We start from the raw sequence: 16,657 nt of genomic DNA on the forward strand, positions 1-16,657 counted from the left end.
GATAAATTAATACTATTTTATAGCAAGGTGGTAAAGACTACTGATATTTTAAGTTAATACCAAACCATTGGTATTTTGTTAATTAATACCTTTATTTTGTTCTTTTTTTTATTTACTCTGACTTCCTTCAGTGGATGCCACAATGGTTTGGTGTGTGTCTGGACTGTTCCCCAGGACATAGTAATCACGTTGCAGTCCAGCTCAACTTCCTCAGAAGGGTGGTGGGACCAAGAAACAAGTGCCAAGGTAAAGGAATAAACTCAGAGTTTAAGAGATTCTCTTTGCTTGTTGTGAAACTGGGGGAGGAGAAGTGAGTTATTCAAATCTCAACATTTCCTGACAGAAGACATTTGATAAATAGAAGTTTATATTGTATTTGTATATGTATTTTCAGAACAGGAAATGAAAAATCACAGGTTTAAGTGAATTTTAATTGGATAAAGATTATACTTTGGTATGTTTCCACTTTTTTAGAAGTTGATAAATCTATACTAAAACATAATAAGATTTTATAATTGTTTCTAGGCAAGAGTAAGTCAAGAATAATTTCACCTATGTAAATTATAATGTTGTCTTTAATGCTGGTGGCATTTTGTAAGGAAAGGAAAGATGATGTGATGAAGGTATTCATCAAATATGATCACAGAACTGGTCTTTTTCATTTTCTTCTGGAAATTACCCCATCTCTGTGGTTGATCAGTATTTATTACACCATATATAAGCTCCTAGACTTTTCCATTTTCTGTAAATAGTTTGAAGTGTTCCTTACCCATGAAACTATTTGCAGGATGGATACAGAAAAGCAGTAGAAGTCAAGTGTGTATTTCAGCTGAGGGGACACATCACTCCTGTTCGGACTGTGGCCTTCAGTCCTGATGGACTGGCCTTGGTGTCTGGTGGCCTTGGTGGTCTCATGAATATCTGGTCTTTACGGGTAAGATCATATTTATTCTGACCTGATTTTTTTTTTTAGTATGAATCTCTGAAATAGACAAAGCATTGGACTAGCTTGCTTTAGTTTGAGAACTTTAATAATATGATTTATTATATGCTTCTAAATCTTTCGTTATCTCCTTACTATGATAATTTTTTTTTTTTTTTTTTTTTTTTTTGCATTTAGTATAAAACATTAAGGTTTTAAATAGTTACTGAACAGTTTGGGAGAATGTCATCCCTTTGGAATGTGATCATTTAAACAGAAAATGAGCTGTGTATACACACTGACACAACAAACTTCTTTCTTTAGGATGGCTCAGTATTACAGAGTGTTGTGATAGGTTCTGGAGCTATTCAGACTGCAGTGTGGATACCTGAAGTTGGAGTAGCTGCTTGTTCAAACAGATCAAAGGTGACACTATATATTCAATTAATGGTCTTGCATGCTTTTTACTAACAGAAAATGTCCTTTGTGTGTCTTTATTATTCATTGTTTTAGACATATGTGGACAGAGGTGTCTATCTAACTGCTATCTTTCAAGACACATTGGTTTGGCTTTCAACTGTCACCTGACCCTAAAAAGCCTGTTCCTTTTTAATAGAATCCTATTTTTATTAGGGGGGAGGGCAGGGTGGAATCCTTTGGATCCAGTGGTTATGCAGGATGCTGCATACCAGTTACAACAGCTTCTCTGTTTAATGGCAGCAGCTGTAAGTGGAAAATTAAAAAAGGAAGAAGACAACTTTTATTTTCCCTTTATGCAACATAAAGAGATATTTCATTTCCCCCAGCAGATGAGATTCTGCAGTGATCTAACTTAATAATATAAAGCAGCCTCAACCTCAGAAAATTTTAAGGAGCAGCATAATTTACTTTGGTGTTAGCTGTGTCAGGAATTGCTGACATCTGAACAGAAGTTTCCTAACAGCTGATTATTCCAAAAGATGGTATTTTTTTTTGATTGGGCACAAGTTATGAGTCCTGTTAGCAGAGTCATGCTGTATGTGGTTTTAAGTATTCTAGGATTATTTGAAAATCTTTTATGAATTCAGACCAAGTACTGGAGGTCATGTTACAAGGCAAATCCTAAACTAAGGTTACATCTAAACTAAATCCTAAGTAAGGTTACAGCATTCATTGAAATGAATTCTGCTTATTAACCTGTCTGCAATCTGCCTCCAAGTGGCAATTGTGAATGTGAGGAAGTGGCAAATGGAGATGGCTAATCTGTAGCATTTGTCACCAGCAGAGACAAAGATGTTCAAGCTTGTGTGTTTTCTGGCCCTTGTGGAAACTAAGATGATTGGTGATAAATCAATGGAGCTGGATAATCCCGTTTTTTAATTGTTAATTTTGGATTTGTCTTGTGGCTGCTGTTAAACAGGATGTGTTGGTAGTGAACTGTACATCAGAGTGGACATCTTCCAATCATGTGCTTGCAACATGTAGGACTGCACTGAAACAGCAAGGAGTTCTGGGATTAAATATGGCTCCTTGCATGAGAGCTTTCTTGGAACGTTTGCCCATCATGCTTCAGGAGCAGTATGCTTATGAAAAGGTAAGAAGATGCAACCATGGAAAATTTATGTCTGACCTGAGCTCACTGTTTGAATCTCAGCTGGTTTCTGTGGTTTTCACCACAGAAATCCACGTCCTGTTTACAGATTCTTTCACTATTCTCAGAGCTAACGTTCTACCAGTTTGAGAATATTTTAAATATTAGAAACACTTTAACTAAGCACAGAGGAAGTGTTTTTCTGTAGGCCTAGCTTTGAGCTGATTAATGCAGATTCTGACTTGGTGTGCTCCATTTCTCTCTCCTGCTCCTTTAGCCCCACGTTGTTTGTGGAGACCAACTTGTTCACAGTCCTTACATGCAGTGCTTGGCATCACTTGCTGTGGGCCTTCACCTTGATCAGCTCTTGTGCAACCCCCCAGTACCACCTCATCACCAGAGCTGCCTCCCTGATCCTTCAGCCTGGAATCCCACAGAATGGGCATGGCTGGAGTGTTTCTCTACCACCATAAAAGCTGCTGAAGCCCTGGCCAAGGGAGCACAGTTCCCTGAATCCTTTACTGTTCCAGACCTGGAGCCTGTTCCAGAGGATGAACTGACTCTTCTAATGGTACAAATGTCCTATTTTGCCTGAACAGCAAATCATGTTGTTACTCAGCATATGGTATGATGCAGTTAATATCTCTGAACTGTAAAGATTTCTATTAGTTAACATAAGCACCAGCAATAAGTGCTCCCTCTGCGTGCAGTTAGTGCAAGGCAGTTACCTGTTAAAAACCAAACTGAAACATCCCAAAACTGTAACAGTAATTTTCATATCTGATAAAAGCTAGGAATGTTGAGCTTTACAATGCTATTTTTGAGTAACATTTTGGCACATAAGTATACCAAATCTTTTTGCTAGAGCCAGTTGTCTTTATGACCTGTTATATGTAAACCAAATTAGAGATTTTGGATTAATAATTTTTAATCAGCAAACTTGGGACATTTAAAGCCAGTATTTGCAATTAAAACTTCAGAAAGACCTACTCATTAGTATATGGGAAAATACTACTCCATAATGAATTTTGTTTAGTTTTCTTTTTTTTTTATTTAGATTGCAGGCCATGGCTAACAGTGTCACTGGTAGATAGGTGTAGTAAGGAAATAAACAGTCTATGGATGAAAAAACAGTATTTTAGTCTGCACATATTCGTTCTTACTGATACACAGTTTAGAATAATTTGAAGGCCAATTTTGTTCCTGATAAGGACAAAATGTATCACATAAGAGCAAAACAATGTGCTTCTCTTGAACTGAGTGTGGTAACTATGGCTTTTGTTGTGTAGGATAATAGTAAATGGATCAATGGTATGGATGAACAGATAATGTCTTGGGCAACGTCGAGGCCAGAGGTTAGTAAAATTGATGGGTTGGGGTTATTTTATTCTTTTTAAACATCTTAAGCTATTGAAAGTACTCCTGCCTTAAAATATTCTTTCCTGCTGTTCCATAGGATTGGCACTTGGGAGGCAAATGTGATGTGTATCTGTGGGGAGCAGGAAGACATGGACAGTTAGCAGAAGCTGGCAGAAATGTCATGATACCTGTAGCAGCACCTTCATTCTCTCAGGCTCAGCAGGTGATAACTTATAAACAGTCATGTGCTCCTGTTTTTATTGATTGTGTATTGCTAGTTTGTTAAAATCCAGCTCTAAATGTCTTCTGTTGTTTCAGTTTGCTATTAAATACCCCCAAAACATGTTTTCACTTGATAGGAAGTCTTTAGGTTCTTTGCAAATTTAAACTGAGAAGCCACTGATATCTGAAAAAAACAAAGTGATTTGATGTGAGCATCGTGTGAAAATAACTGCACAGCTTTGACATCATGCATGTGCCAATTTTGTTTTCTAAAATAACATTGACATTCAGTATGGTAACATCAAAACTAAATCTCAGGTGGGAATATATTGTGATTTCTCTCACTGGAAGAAGGTTTGACAAAACTAGTAGCAAGTTTCAGTGAAGTAATTTAATTATGATTTGACTGGATAACAATTAAGCACCGGGGGGAGTGAAATCTTAGGGTAAAAGGGTTGTCACAAAATTGCAATGTGACAAAAAAGTCTGTTGTCTTGATATAACTACAAAGAAGAGGAATTTTAAAAGGAGATTGTACATGGTAGTGCAGTTATTACAGCATTGCTGCATCTATCTGAAAAATCATTAAACCTCCCTTATGTCTTTGTCTAAACTAGGTTGTTTGTGGTCAGAATTGTACTTTTGTCATTCAAGCTAATGGCACAGTTCTGGCCTGTGGAGAAGGGAGCTATGGGAGACTGGGACAAGGAAATTCTGATGATCTTCATGTCTTAACAGTCATTTCAGCACTGCAAGGTAAAATTGTTGGGTTTGTAGTGAGTCGATCACTCAAGCACAAATGAGCATTTTAATAGTTACTATTATTTGGTTTTGTGCTGTTTTTGCAGATTTACACATTAAAATGTTGTAGACTTTAACTAAAAAATTAAACAAATAAACTAGAAGCTTATTTCTCCTTAGGGTTTAAGTAGTTAAAATTCCTTAATTTTAAGATGACTTCAGGGACAACTGTTTGCTCAAGATGAGATATTACATTTCATAGGTTTTACATGAAGACAAAGGGTTTGCTCAAAATGAAAATAAATAAATTGCCATAAACCTGGTACTGTGGTTGATTCCTTTCCCCAGACTTAATTGGCTGCCAGCAGGGGCTCTTGGGTAAATGTATGTTAAGAGTTTGTTATAATTCATTCTAAACTTTATTTTCTTGCATTTCTTTAACAGGCTTTGTTGTAACACAGCTAGTGACCTCTTGTGGATCTGATGGACATTCCATGGCTCTAACTGAAAGTGGGGAAGTCTTCAGCTGGGGAGATGGAGATTATGGCAAACTGGGACATGGGAACAGTGACAGACAACGCAGGCCTAGACAGATAGAGGCTCTGCAAGGAGAAGAAGTGGTGCAGGTTCCAAAATATTTTCTGTCTCCAGTAAACTCCAAGTGGTAGCCTAGTGCTAGGAACATCCCAGAGCCATTGTCAGTCCTGACACTACAAATTCATATGCTCAATGAAAACAGGCAACTTTTTACTTCTCTGAGCATTGTGAACCAACTTGCTAATTTCCTGTTGGAAGTTGTTAGTATCACATATAACCACATTGTTGATTCATGGTTGTTAATTGATAGGTGTTACCAGAGTAGACTGAAAATTAAAAAGAGCGAGGCAGAGATGATCAAAAGATTGTCCAAATAGAGACATGATTTTAAAGTTTCCCTTGGTCCTTGTCACATGACTTTGACCTACAAAACCAGTGACTAAGATCACCTCCTAAGTTTGAGGCAGGTTATAAAAATACACAAAATCATCTTTGGCTTTGACTGGAGGTTTCTTTGTAAAATTTAAAATATTCATACAATGAAAGCAATCTGCTTGCAGAAGACAGGAGTTTGTAAAAAGAAAGAAACTACCTGAAAGCCTTTCTTCATGCAGATGCTCTCCTGTCCTCCTCGGTGTTACCATTGAGAATAAGAGATAGGCTTTTGGAGAAATCATTAGCACTAAAATACCTGTATTTTAGCTCTTGATAGAGTGAATAGGAAAGGTATCACGTTTTTACATGTAATATAATATAATAGCTAATGTAATTGCCAATGTAATGCCATCAAATTTTAAAATGTGTGTAAAAATTACTCCAATTTTGCTTTCAGATGTCATGTGGCTTCAAACATTCAGCTGTGGTGACAGCAGATGGAAAACTTTTTACATTTGGAAATGGTGATTATGGTCGATTAGGACTTGGGAATACTTCAAATAAGAAACTTCCAGAAAGAGTGACAGCGCTGGAGGGTTACCAGATTGGACAGGCATGGTTTATCTAAAATTAGCAATGCATCTTTGTTGAAAGCTGATGTTTTCAACCTATCAAAGTGTGGTTTTTTTGTTGTTTTTTTTTTTAACCTTGACTTTTATTTTGATTGTGATGTCAGAATTTCACAATATGTAATTTAAAAAATATTTTCTTTCCATCTTCTTTTGAACCTCCATCTGCAAAACTGCCCATGTTTTTTAACATTGTAACATTTCAAGATTTAGGAATTTTAATCATGAATTCATGAACTGTTTATTTTCTGAAATGATGATCACATTTAGTATTATACTGCCCTTCAGTTCAAGGATCTGAGAGGAAGCAAATACCTTAAAAAAAAAAAATTATTGTGATCTTAAATGTCTTTAAAATGCTGTAATAAGCAATGGAGGTTTTAAAAGGATACTTACTTTTAAAACACAATTTTTCTTTCCTTTAGTGTAATTGTGTTGTTTGACTAAGTAGTAAGTTGGCAAAAGCTGTGGTAATAATGGATTTCTTTCAACTAGGTGGCCTGTGGACTTAATCATACTGTGGCTGTGTCAACAGATGGTTCAATGGTTTGGGCTTTTGGAGATGGGGATTATGGTAAACTTGGTTTGGGAAATTCCACTGCAAAATCTTCACCACAGGTTAGAATTAATAGAAAAATTATTCCCTGCAAAATTTTCAGTGATATTTTCTGATGATATGTTATGCTGAGCCTGGTACTTTATAGGATTTCATGTAAATAATGTGACCTTACCTTGGTGTTGATACAAACAGTGAAAATCAGGATTAGCTTAAAGAAGAGAGCTTGCTTTCTTTGGAATGGGGGGAAGGTTTTTTACACACTCTTATCTTCTTCCTCCCATGCCACTCCCTGTAAAGGAAGGTGTGTTGAATCTTGGTATGTAGAATAAGGTGTTAGTTCCATTAAAGAAAAAAAGAAAACTGTGTCTCAGTTTCATGTATTAATTTATGAGCATTAATTAGAGTAATTCAACAATCTATGAATTGCACAGTGGGCATTACAGAGTTCCATTTTGGAAGAAGGAGTTACATGTGAAATTCATGTTTGCTTCTTGTTTATATCCTCATAATACCATAGCTGGTTTCCCTTTCACTTGTTCCCTAGAAAGTGGACATTCTTTGTGGGATTGGAATAAAAAAAGTTGCATGTGGAACCCAGTTCTCTGTTGCACTGACAAAAGATGGTCATGTGTATACCTTTGGACAAGGTAGGACCATTTGATCTTTGGGCCTTTACATCTGCAGGTTTGTGTGTATTGCAAGTGAGAAGGAAGAACTTTAACACATGTTTATAAGACTGACCTATTGCTGCTTTTTAGATTTGTGCTGACCTAATCAGATTTTTGGAACTTCAACAAAGCAATTTTAGCATAGTCCTAAAATCCAGATTTGTCATCCTGTCTAGCTTGATCCCAGGATAGCTTTTCTAAATACTAATTTACTTTTTCAAAAGTCCTTTCATAAAACTTCATTGAAATTCACATGGCCAAAAACGTTGTGCTACTTCAAAGTTTACTTTGGCTAACAAATCAAATGCCTACACAAATTATTTAAAAATCTGGACAGGAGAATTTCTAGGTGCAGTGAACTAAATACGTTTAAATATCTCGAGTCGGTTAATTCAGATATAAAACCATACATTTAGAGTTAGAAACCTTGTTTCAGTAGAATTTGATCTTGTTCACTTTATGCATGAAACAGCTTTAGCAAATTTTAATGAGCACTGTTTTGTAGGAATCATGCACTAGAGTTCTCCCTGGCCAATTGCATTCATGTCCCAGTTCTGAGAGTATGTAGAATTGCATTTTGTCCCTTCCTGGCTTTTTCTGCAAGTAAAATTAACTTCTTAATGTTCTTTACATTTATAGACATATGCTTGCAATTTTAGATCGCCTGATAGGTTTGCCAGAAGGTCGAGCTCGAAATCACAACAGACCCCAGCAAGTTCCAGTGCTCTCAGGAATCTTCATTGAAGACATTGCTGTAGGAGCAGAGCATACACTGGCTTTATCATCCACAGGGGATGTGTATGCCTGGGGCAGCAACTCTGAAGGGCAGGTGTGTACTATCCCTGCTTTATTTCTATCTTTATTAGGCTAGAATTGTCCTTTACAGATGTGGTTGAAATATCTTTATTTTGGTGGGAAAAAAAAGGCTTTATTTTTATTCTCCTGCTTCCCTTCAGGCACAATAATGTTTTAGGGATTTCCATTGTTTTCTTTTTTATTTCCTATGCTCTTATGTGGTGGTAGTTTGGAAGAGCACTGAAAACATTCTATACAAATTATCATAATCAAAACTTTAAAAAAAATAACAAATTTTTACCTATTTCTTGAGCTGTCATCAGTATTTTAACATCATAGTATTTATGGCTGATATCAGATTTTTACACTTTTTAGATGCTTTTTAAAGAGAAAATACACATTAACTTCTTTATAGACTAATTTTGTATAAGTAAAACCAGAAAATTAGTAGATAATTAATTCTGTGTTTTCTTTGGGACCTTCATTTTATCCCTACCTGTAAAAATCTGTTTTCCTCCCTAACCCCATGTGTAACTCAATTTTTTGAAAGGACCTGTATCCTACAGGTGTAAAAAAGAGCCTCTTGATATATTGGCTGTTGGTGTTTCAGGAAGTTTGGGCAAAGTTTGTCTTCTGATGTTTCAGGATTGAGTTTTTGATAAGGGTTGTTTGAGCAAGTTGTTTGGAATAAGTTTCTGAAAGAAACCTCTGGAGTTTTGGGGTTTTTTTAATAGTGCTTAATTTGTGTTTTGGAAGAGAAAAAACCGTGAGGGTAAAAAAATCAGAGAAACTTGTTTCTGATAGACTTTTTAGTATGATTTTCCTTGCATTGCAAAAAAAATTGGCAAAAAGAAATTATACTGTTATGATAGCAAATTTTCACTTTTAATATATGAAATTGGAATATGAAGCTATCATTAAAATGTCCAAGCAGGTTTTCATAAACTGTTGTAGCAATGTGTGTGCTAGAACAAAAGTATTATTTATATGGCACAGAATAGACCCATGAGCTGTGCTGATTGTGTACAGGAAAAACTCTGCAACATAGATTAGTTCCTCAGTATTCATAATAGCTTGCAAAACAATCTTTAGCTGTTTTGAGGTTTCTAGATCTGCTGTTCCCATTGGGTATGGATGCAATACTCTATCAAAAATAAAAGGTAAATGCTAGTGTAATAAAGGATTATTATTTTTTTTTAATATTTTTTAATCCCACTATAAGATGTGGATTAATTCCATTTTTTACCATTTGTTCAGAGAGTTTTGGAAGTCTTATCACAGCTGTTGATTCTTTGTCCCTTTTCCATCTTTACTAAATTGTCAGCTGGGTTTGGGCCACACCAATCATGTCAGAGAACCAACCCTGATAACAGTCCTGCAAGGAAAGAACGTTCGGCAGATCTCTGCGGGACGCTGCCACAGTGCTGCCTGGACAGCCCCACCTGTTCCACCAAGAGCTCCAGGTAAAGGGTTGGGATTGTTCCTGTGGTCACTTGGATTAGTCCCTGTGTTTCCTGGGGGATGAGTGCAACAGCAACTTGTGAACATTTGAGAAAAGAGTTGTTTTGTTTTAAATCAGTTCAGGTTTTCGAATTATCTGAGTCCTGATCTTAATTCTGCTGCTGTCAAGGTTTAACTTCAGGACCTAAGCACCTCAGGAGCTACTGCAAAGAAAATGAACTCCATCCCAGCTCAAAGCAGTGCAGCTTTAGCACTGCCTTTAGCAATAATGCTGTTTTTCTTTTTCTTTTAGGTGTTTCAGTGCCATTACAGCTTGGCTTACCCGATTCCATTCCACCACAGTATGGGGCACTGAAAGAAGTGAGCATTCATACAGTCAGAGCAAGGCTCAGGCTGCTGTACCATTTCTCTGACCTCATGTACTCTTCATGGAGATTACTTAACCTCAGTCCCAATAACCAGGTAAAGTATCATTTGAAAAAAGCCCACAACTTAGGTGTGTCGTGTCACACTGTGTTGCTAGAAGAGTTTCTGATGAGATCAGAGTGGATCTTAGTAGTTCTGCAGGGTGTTTTTTTTTTAAATACATCTCTAAAGTAAGCATAGATTAAACCAAACTTTGTCAAAGTATTGTTAGATAATTTTGCTTATGCTAACATTGACATGTTAGTGCTTCCATTTCCAAAGCTTACTAGCCTCAAAGCTACATCTAAACCTGTCCTGTTTCCTGAAACATTCAAGTACTGGTGTTTACTGTGACATTTTTATTCCGTAAAGAATGGAAGTAATACCTCTTATTAATATGTTCATTCTCATGCTGCTTTATTGTAGAACAGCACCTCTCATTACAATGCTGGAACATGGGGGATAGTCCAAGGCCAGCTGAGGCCCTTGCTGGCACCACGGGTGTACACACTGCCCATGGTACGCTCTATAGGGAAAACAATGGTTCAGGGGAAGAACTATGGGCCACAGATTACTGTGAAAAGGATATCCACCAGGTCAGTGCTGTCTTCACAGGCATTGTATTAGACCTTAAATACCCATATTCCTATATTACAAGAATTTTTGGCTTACTTGGTTAATCACACGGCTTCAGTAGACTTGACATCTTTGTGAATTACATGGTATGGTTGTTTTCTTTCTTTTGAAAGGGGTCGGAAATGCAAACCCATTTTTGTGCAGATTGCAAGACAAGTGGTAAAGCTGAATGCTTCAGACCTTCGCCTGCCTTCCCGTGCCTGGAAAGTGAAACTGGTTGGAGAAGGAGCTGATGATGCAGGTGGAGTGTTTGATGACACTATTACAGAAATGTGTCAGGTATGGAAATACGTGAGTTCAGAATGCCTGAGTAGAGTTTTTATTCCCTCTGGTGTCTTTTTAGTATTCTCCAAATTTCCTTTTTGCATCATGGTAAACACTTGTTCCTTGGTCCTAAGCCACAACACTAGAGCTACATGCTTTGGGGTATTTCAGAGGATAAAGAAATCTTCCTACATTGTGGCAAGGAGATGCCATAAGGCCACACTCTTAACTAGTATTACATTAGGCCTACCCATGATGGGAGTATCTTGCAGCCCTCCCATTTTGTCCAGCCAGTCCCTTCTATAGGAGAAGTCGTCCTGAATTCCAGGTACATTCCATGCATGCAATACAGAAACAACTCAGGCAGGTGTTTCTCATATGTGTCTGTCTTGTAATGCTTTAATATTATGTCTATTCTGTTACAATATCGTAATATTTCTGTAATAGGTTTTTTATTCCTATTATTAAGGTGGCTTTTTTGTTTGTTTGTTTGTTTTTAAGGAATTGGAAACTGGAATAGTAGATCTGCTTATTCCTTCCCCAAATGCTACAGCTGAAGTAGGCTACAATAGGGATAGGTAAGTTGTCCAGTAGTTGCTTTTATTTCATAATGTTAGTGGGTAAAATTAAAATCTTCTGTCAACTGCTTCATACCAAATGATGAGATTTCATGATTGTAGCATATTTTTCTCTTCAGGTTGTGATGTTACATTATTGTGGAGGAGAGGGCATGGTTTTAACAGGAACTTCTGGACTGCTGAGGGCAGGATGCAGAGTAACATCAATAGTGCCAGACTTTGTGGTCAGGATTAGTTCTGCTCATCTCAACCTCAATTGTTGTAACAGCTAAAGATAACAATAATGTTGTTTGGACACCCATTGCTGATAATTGTGATCACAGTTACACTGCTGTGCTTAGAGATATTTTGTCTTCTGCTTCCAGCAAAGTAGCACAGAAGTGACAGGAGTATTTTCACCAATCCCTTGTTCTTTCAGGTTTCTCTTTAACCCTTCAGCATGTTTAGATGAACATCTGATGCAGTTTAAGTTCTTGGGCATTCTCATGGGTGTAGCCATTCGTACGAAAAAGCCATTAGATCTTCATTTGGCTCCAATGGTCTGGAAGCAACTTTGTTGTATCCCACTCATCTTGGAGGATTTGGAGGAGGTAGATCTGCTCTATGTGCAGACCCTCAACAGCATTCTTCACATTGAAGACAGTGGGATTACTGAAGAAAATTTCCATGAGGTAAGATACGAAAGTTGGAGCTTTTAGGTTTATTCTGAGAGTGTTGATTTTAGCAGATTGACCTCAGGTTCAGTATTAATATAATACAATGTCTCTGTTATTGGAATAACAGTATCTTCATAGACATTTGGAATAGTTTGTCATCTTCTTATATTTATAGGTGACTGTTAGTAAAATATTAAACTTAGATCACTAGAGTGACTTACACTAAACATACTTTTCCTGTTTTGCGTAACAGATGATTCCTTTAGATTCTTTTGTTGGCCAAAGTGCTGATGGTAAAATGGTTCCCATAATCCCTGGAGGGAACAGTATCCCACTTACCTTTTCAAACAGGAAAGAATATGTGGAGAGGGCAATTGAGTACAGACTCCATGAAATGGACCGGCAGGTAAGAATCTCTCTCTGACTCTGTCCCCATAGTTAATGTGAACAGTGGGGTTTGGTTCATGCAAGTTGCCATTACAGTTTATTAGGGAATAAGAAAAGCTTGACTTTCACATATGATCTGGGTCCCCATGGCTTTCCCCAAAACTGTTTTGGAGTTTTGTTTTAAATTAGTCCTCTTTTTCTTAGTAATTGCCTAGCTGACAAAAAAAGATTAGAAATCAGAACTTTTCTTTCATTAGAGTAGCAGCAGTGCAACTGCCAAGCCCCACTTGAGAAAATAACCTGCAGTTGTGCATGCTGTGATGTGAGACATCATAGCAACCTGGGGACTAGCTAAAGCAAATATTATTGACAAACACTTGTTTAGCTTAGAACTATTTATGTTCTGCTTAAGCACGGAAAAGACAAATATTTCATGATATGTTTTGACACGTGTTAAATAGACATTTGCATGCTTTGGTGTATTTTGTCACTGATGTAGTGAAGCTTGCAAAAGTGGTGTGCCAATTACAGGCTAATAAAAATCTTTTCTTCAAGAGGTAACTGTCTGCCTGATACTGTCTGCATTAGCAAAGTAACTTTTCCATCAGAGGTACCAAATCCTAACTCTCCTAGAACACGTATGAACTTCCTACAACTATTGCTTCATTCCAGGACAGCTGTATGGTATTCAGACTGTTCTTTGGTTTGGCTGTCATCATTTGTGCTGCTAACTTGTACTTTTTAAAGTTCTTCTGTTTTCTATTCAAAACAAGTTCTTTATTGTGCAGTTACAATTAAGAATACCAGTGTTTTGAGAGAGGATACAACCCATACAAGAGGTGCATGTGCATGCATTTGGCAATTGTTATGTAATTCTCTCTTTTCTCCCATTTTTAGCTGCTATGTTACTGTTGTAACATGGTTGTTACAACATGTTTGGAGGGTACATTAAGTGGCAGAGGTAAAACAAGTGCATTTCAAATGTCTTCTCTTTTTTGGGCAATAGGTGGCTGCTGTAAGAGAAGGAATGTCTTGGATTGTTCCAGTTCCTTTATTATCTCTTCTGACTGCCAAGCAGTTGGAACAAATGGTCTGTGGAATGCCAGAAATATCAGTTGATGTTCTGAAAAAAGTTGTGAGATACAGAGAAGTTGATGAGCAGCATCAGCTGGTACAGTGGTTCTGGCATACCCTGGAAGAATTTTCAAATGAGGAGAGAGTCCTTTTCATGAGGTTTGTGTCAGGAAGATCTCGATTGCCAGCAAACACAGCTGATATCTCTCAGCGATTCCAAATAATGAAGGTTGATAGGGTAAGATGCCATTTTTGGTTTTTGGGTTCTTTTTACTCCTGTCTAGTATAATCTGTCCTCTGGCAATATGAGGCAGGTTTGCATAGCTGAAAATTTACAGAGAAAGCATGGGATGGGATGGGATATGCTCTGAGTGCTTAAAGCCAAACATTTTAATTGTGCAGCAGTACATATATTTCATGAATTGCAACTTCATTCATTTGTTGCATTTACTGCAGCTCTGTGGAGGTCAGGACAAGTTCTTACTCAAGAAGCAAACTTCCTTGTATTGTAACTTACCCACACTCATTTTCTGTTCCAATCCCTTTTTTCATTTGATAACTCCACAGTCTTTTTTTTAATCTTTTTTTTTTCTTTCTTTCTTTTTCTAAGTTTTACATCCATGTTAGTGGCAACATGTGACCACAGTGAACTATGATGTCTTCAAACCACTGTCAGGAGTTTACAGTCCATTACTTTACATACAGGATGCAATCATTTGGCATTTCGGGTTTTGTGTGTTGCAAACACATTTTCTGTGAACTACCTGAATCAAAAACTTGGTAAAACCTAAGATAACAGTGGTTTGGGTGTCATCTTTGGATGTCTGTCCCAGTGCCCCGTGCAGTTTGAACTTGGCTTGGTATCTTCCAGTGGGCTGCTAAAGAGCAGTGTGATCCATTCTTCAAATAGCTGCATTTCATGAGTGGTTTGAATTATTTACAGAGCAGGTGACAGAGCAATAGTTTTGTAGATAGTTTTGTAGAAAATCATCTACAAACGATTTTTTAGATCATTTGTAGATGATGATAGCTTTCATCACTTTTGATGAAAAAAGTGATATAAACACTGGAGCCTGTTCTGCTGCTTAAAAGGAATTTTGAGTCAGAATGTGAAAACGCTGAATGACAGAGGCACGGAAGGGAGGAAGCAATGAGATATGGGTGATGTTGTGGGTTTTTCCTCATTCCCAACTTAACAGTGTCCCACCTTTTATCCATTTCCAGCCTTACGACAGCTTGCCTACCTCACAGACTTGTTTCTTTCAACTGAGGCTCCCACCTTACTCGAGTCAGCTGGTCATGGCAGAGCGTTTGCGCTATGCAATCAACAACTGCAGGTCTATAGATATGGACAATTATATGCTCTCCCGGAATGTGGACAATGCAGAGGGCTCAGACACAGATTATTAACATTCTGTGAACAAAATCACCTTCCTTTTACCACAAATAAATGCCCTAAGTCCAATTTATCGTCGACATAATTTTACAGTAACCATAGATGTTTTAGGAGCATAAAACCAGATGTTAATAGACAGTGGCCACATTTTAGTTACTCTAAATGTAACAAAAGAAATAGATGTTTTTATTTTTTTGTGATTGTAAAAAAGAAAAAAAGGAAAAAGAAAACAAAAAAAAAATAAGAATGATCAGTAAGTTTTTTCTCCTTTTTGGTCACTTTTGATAAGTTTGCATGGAGACATTTTTGGTGCATTTTTGTTGGGAATAGTAAATTTGTAAGCCCTCCCAGTGAACATGAAAAGTTGTACATTGTGTATAATTGTTCATTAGCAAGGACAGTTTTACATGAATATTCACATATTTATTTTGTTTTAATTTGAATTGCCTGTGCAGGGTTCCTTATGCAGAGAAAAATAAAGCAAATTCAAGAATTGGTTGCTTGTATCCATTTGTGAAGTGTGATCAGTTTTCTTCATACTTTTATATTTTGTCTCAGGAAATGACAGTATCCCAGTGTTTAGACCAGATGTGACACTTGATGCATCCTGAACTGTTTATCTTCAGTAAGTGTGATGTGTAGTACTGTGCTCTCCATTTTTTATGTCTCTGAGGTAGTGGCTTTCTCAGGTGCATTCTGCTCATCCTTCAATACAAGTTGATGTTGGACTTGTTTCCTCCTTGCTTTTCATTTAAACATTTTTCTACTCCAGAGCAGTAGATGTTGACATTACCAACATACTGCCACCTTGACTCAGGAACCTTTACAACTCCTGCAAAAAACAAACAAAAAATCCTTCTTAATAAACAGATTGATGTAGTTGATTTCTGATCAGAGTACAGGAAAAAAAAAAAGGTGACAGAATAATTGTGTAGGCTATGGATTTTCTATACATTCTTAGGTTATGCCTTTGCTTGTAGTGAATTTCCCTGTGTTTGGTCTCACATCATTGCAGCTGTCATGGTATTCTGATCAGCACTGCAGTGGTCACATTTGGTTAGAACAGGAATGTCCTGCACAAACCCACTTGTGTTCTGTGTCTCAGGGAGGTGCTGTAGAACAGGAATTTTTCCCCAGTGTATCAAACCCATGATTTGTGTCAAACTGCACACACTTCTTGTTGCTCAGGGTGTTTGGGCTGAGGAAAAGGGTAGAGTCTGTCCACAGGTGAGTCCCTACTGCTCTGCCCAGATATCCACCCATTCATGATTTCCATTCTCACTGGTTCCTGTGGCAGGGATGCTGTGAAGAGAGAAGCAGAGAGACTGCTGCAGTGATGAGTCCTGGATTATTTTTATGTAATGGAACAGAAATGTTGCTTCTGATGGGACAGACCAGAGATTTCCAAAAGAAAGTATTATTA

At 37.3% G+C, this 16,657-nt stretch overlaps 1 protein-coding gene across 15 annotated transcripts in view; it reads left to right on the forward strand.

Moving 5' to 3' along the window:
- HERC1 (HECT and RLD domain containing E3 ubiquitin protein ligase family member 1) overlaps positions 1-15,740 on the forward strand; it is a 102,528-nt gene extending 86,788 nt beyond the window's left edge. For 14 of the 15 annotated variants that reach the window (XM_071754716.1, XM_071754715.1, XM_071754718.1 and 11 more), the window contains exons 57-78: positions 132-246; positions 788-934; positions 1,247-1,348; positions 2,322-2,495; positions 2,770-3,063; positions 3,782-3,847; positions 3,949-4,074; positions 4,691-4,829; positions 5,259-5,440; positions 6,184-6,339; positions 6,851-6,973; positions 7,459-7,561; positions 8,242-8,411; positions 9,702-9,840; positions 10,131-10,300; positions 10,670-10,839; positions 10,993-11,158; positions 11,645-11,721; positions 12,140-12,392; positions 12,631-12,783; positions 13,771-14,076; positions 15,063-15,740. In XM_071754716.1, the coding sequence (XP_071610817.1) occupies positions 132-246; positions 788-934; positions 1,247-1,348; positions 2,322-2,495; positions 2,770-3,063; positions 3,782-3,847; positions 3,949-4,074; positions 4,691-4,829; positions 5,259-5,440; positions 6,184-6,339; positions 6,851-6,973; positions 7,459-7,561; positions 8,242-8,411; positions 9,702-9,840; positions 10,131-10,300; positions 10,670-10,839; positions 10,993-11,158; positions 11,645-11,721; positions 12,140-12,392; positions 12,631-12,783; positions 13,771-14,076; positions 15,063-15,248 (3,517 nt within the window). In that variant the 3' untranslated portion in view covers positions 15,249-15,740. Of the gene's footprint in view, positions 1-131; positions 247-787; positions 935-1,246; positions 1,349-2,321; positions 2,496-2,769; positions 3,064-3,781; positions 3,848-3,948; positions 4,075-4,690; positions 4,830-5,258; positions 5,441-6,183; positions 6,340-6,850; positions 6,974-7,458; positions 7,562-8,221; positions 8,412-9,701; positions 9,841-10,130; positions 10,301-10,669; positions 10,840-10,992; positions 11,159-11,644; positions 11,722-12,139; positions 12,393-12,630; positions 12,784-13,770; positions 14,077-15,062 lie in introns of those variants that run through there. The other variant, XM_071754731.1, reaches the window with a different exon arrangement.
- Positions 15,741-16,657: the final 917 nt, after the last annotated feature.

Source organism: Heliangelus exortis, chromosome 11, assembly GCF_036169615.1.
Source record: "Heliangelus exortis chromosome 11, bHelExo1.hap1, whole genome shotgun sequence".
Classification (NCBI taxonomy): Eukaryota; Metazoa; Chordata; class Aves; order Apodiformes; family Trochilidae; genus Heliangelus; species Heliangelus exortis.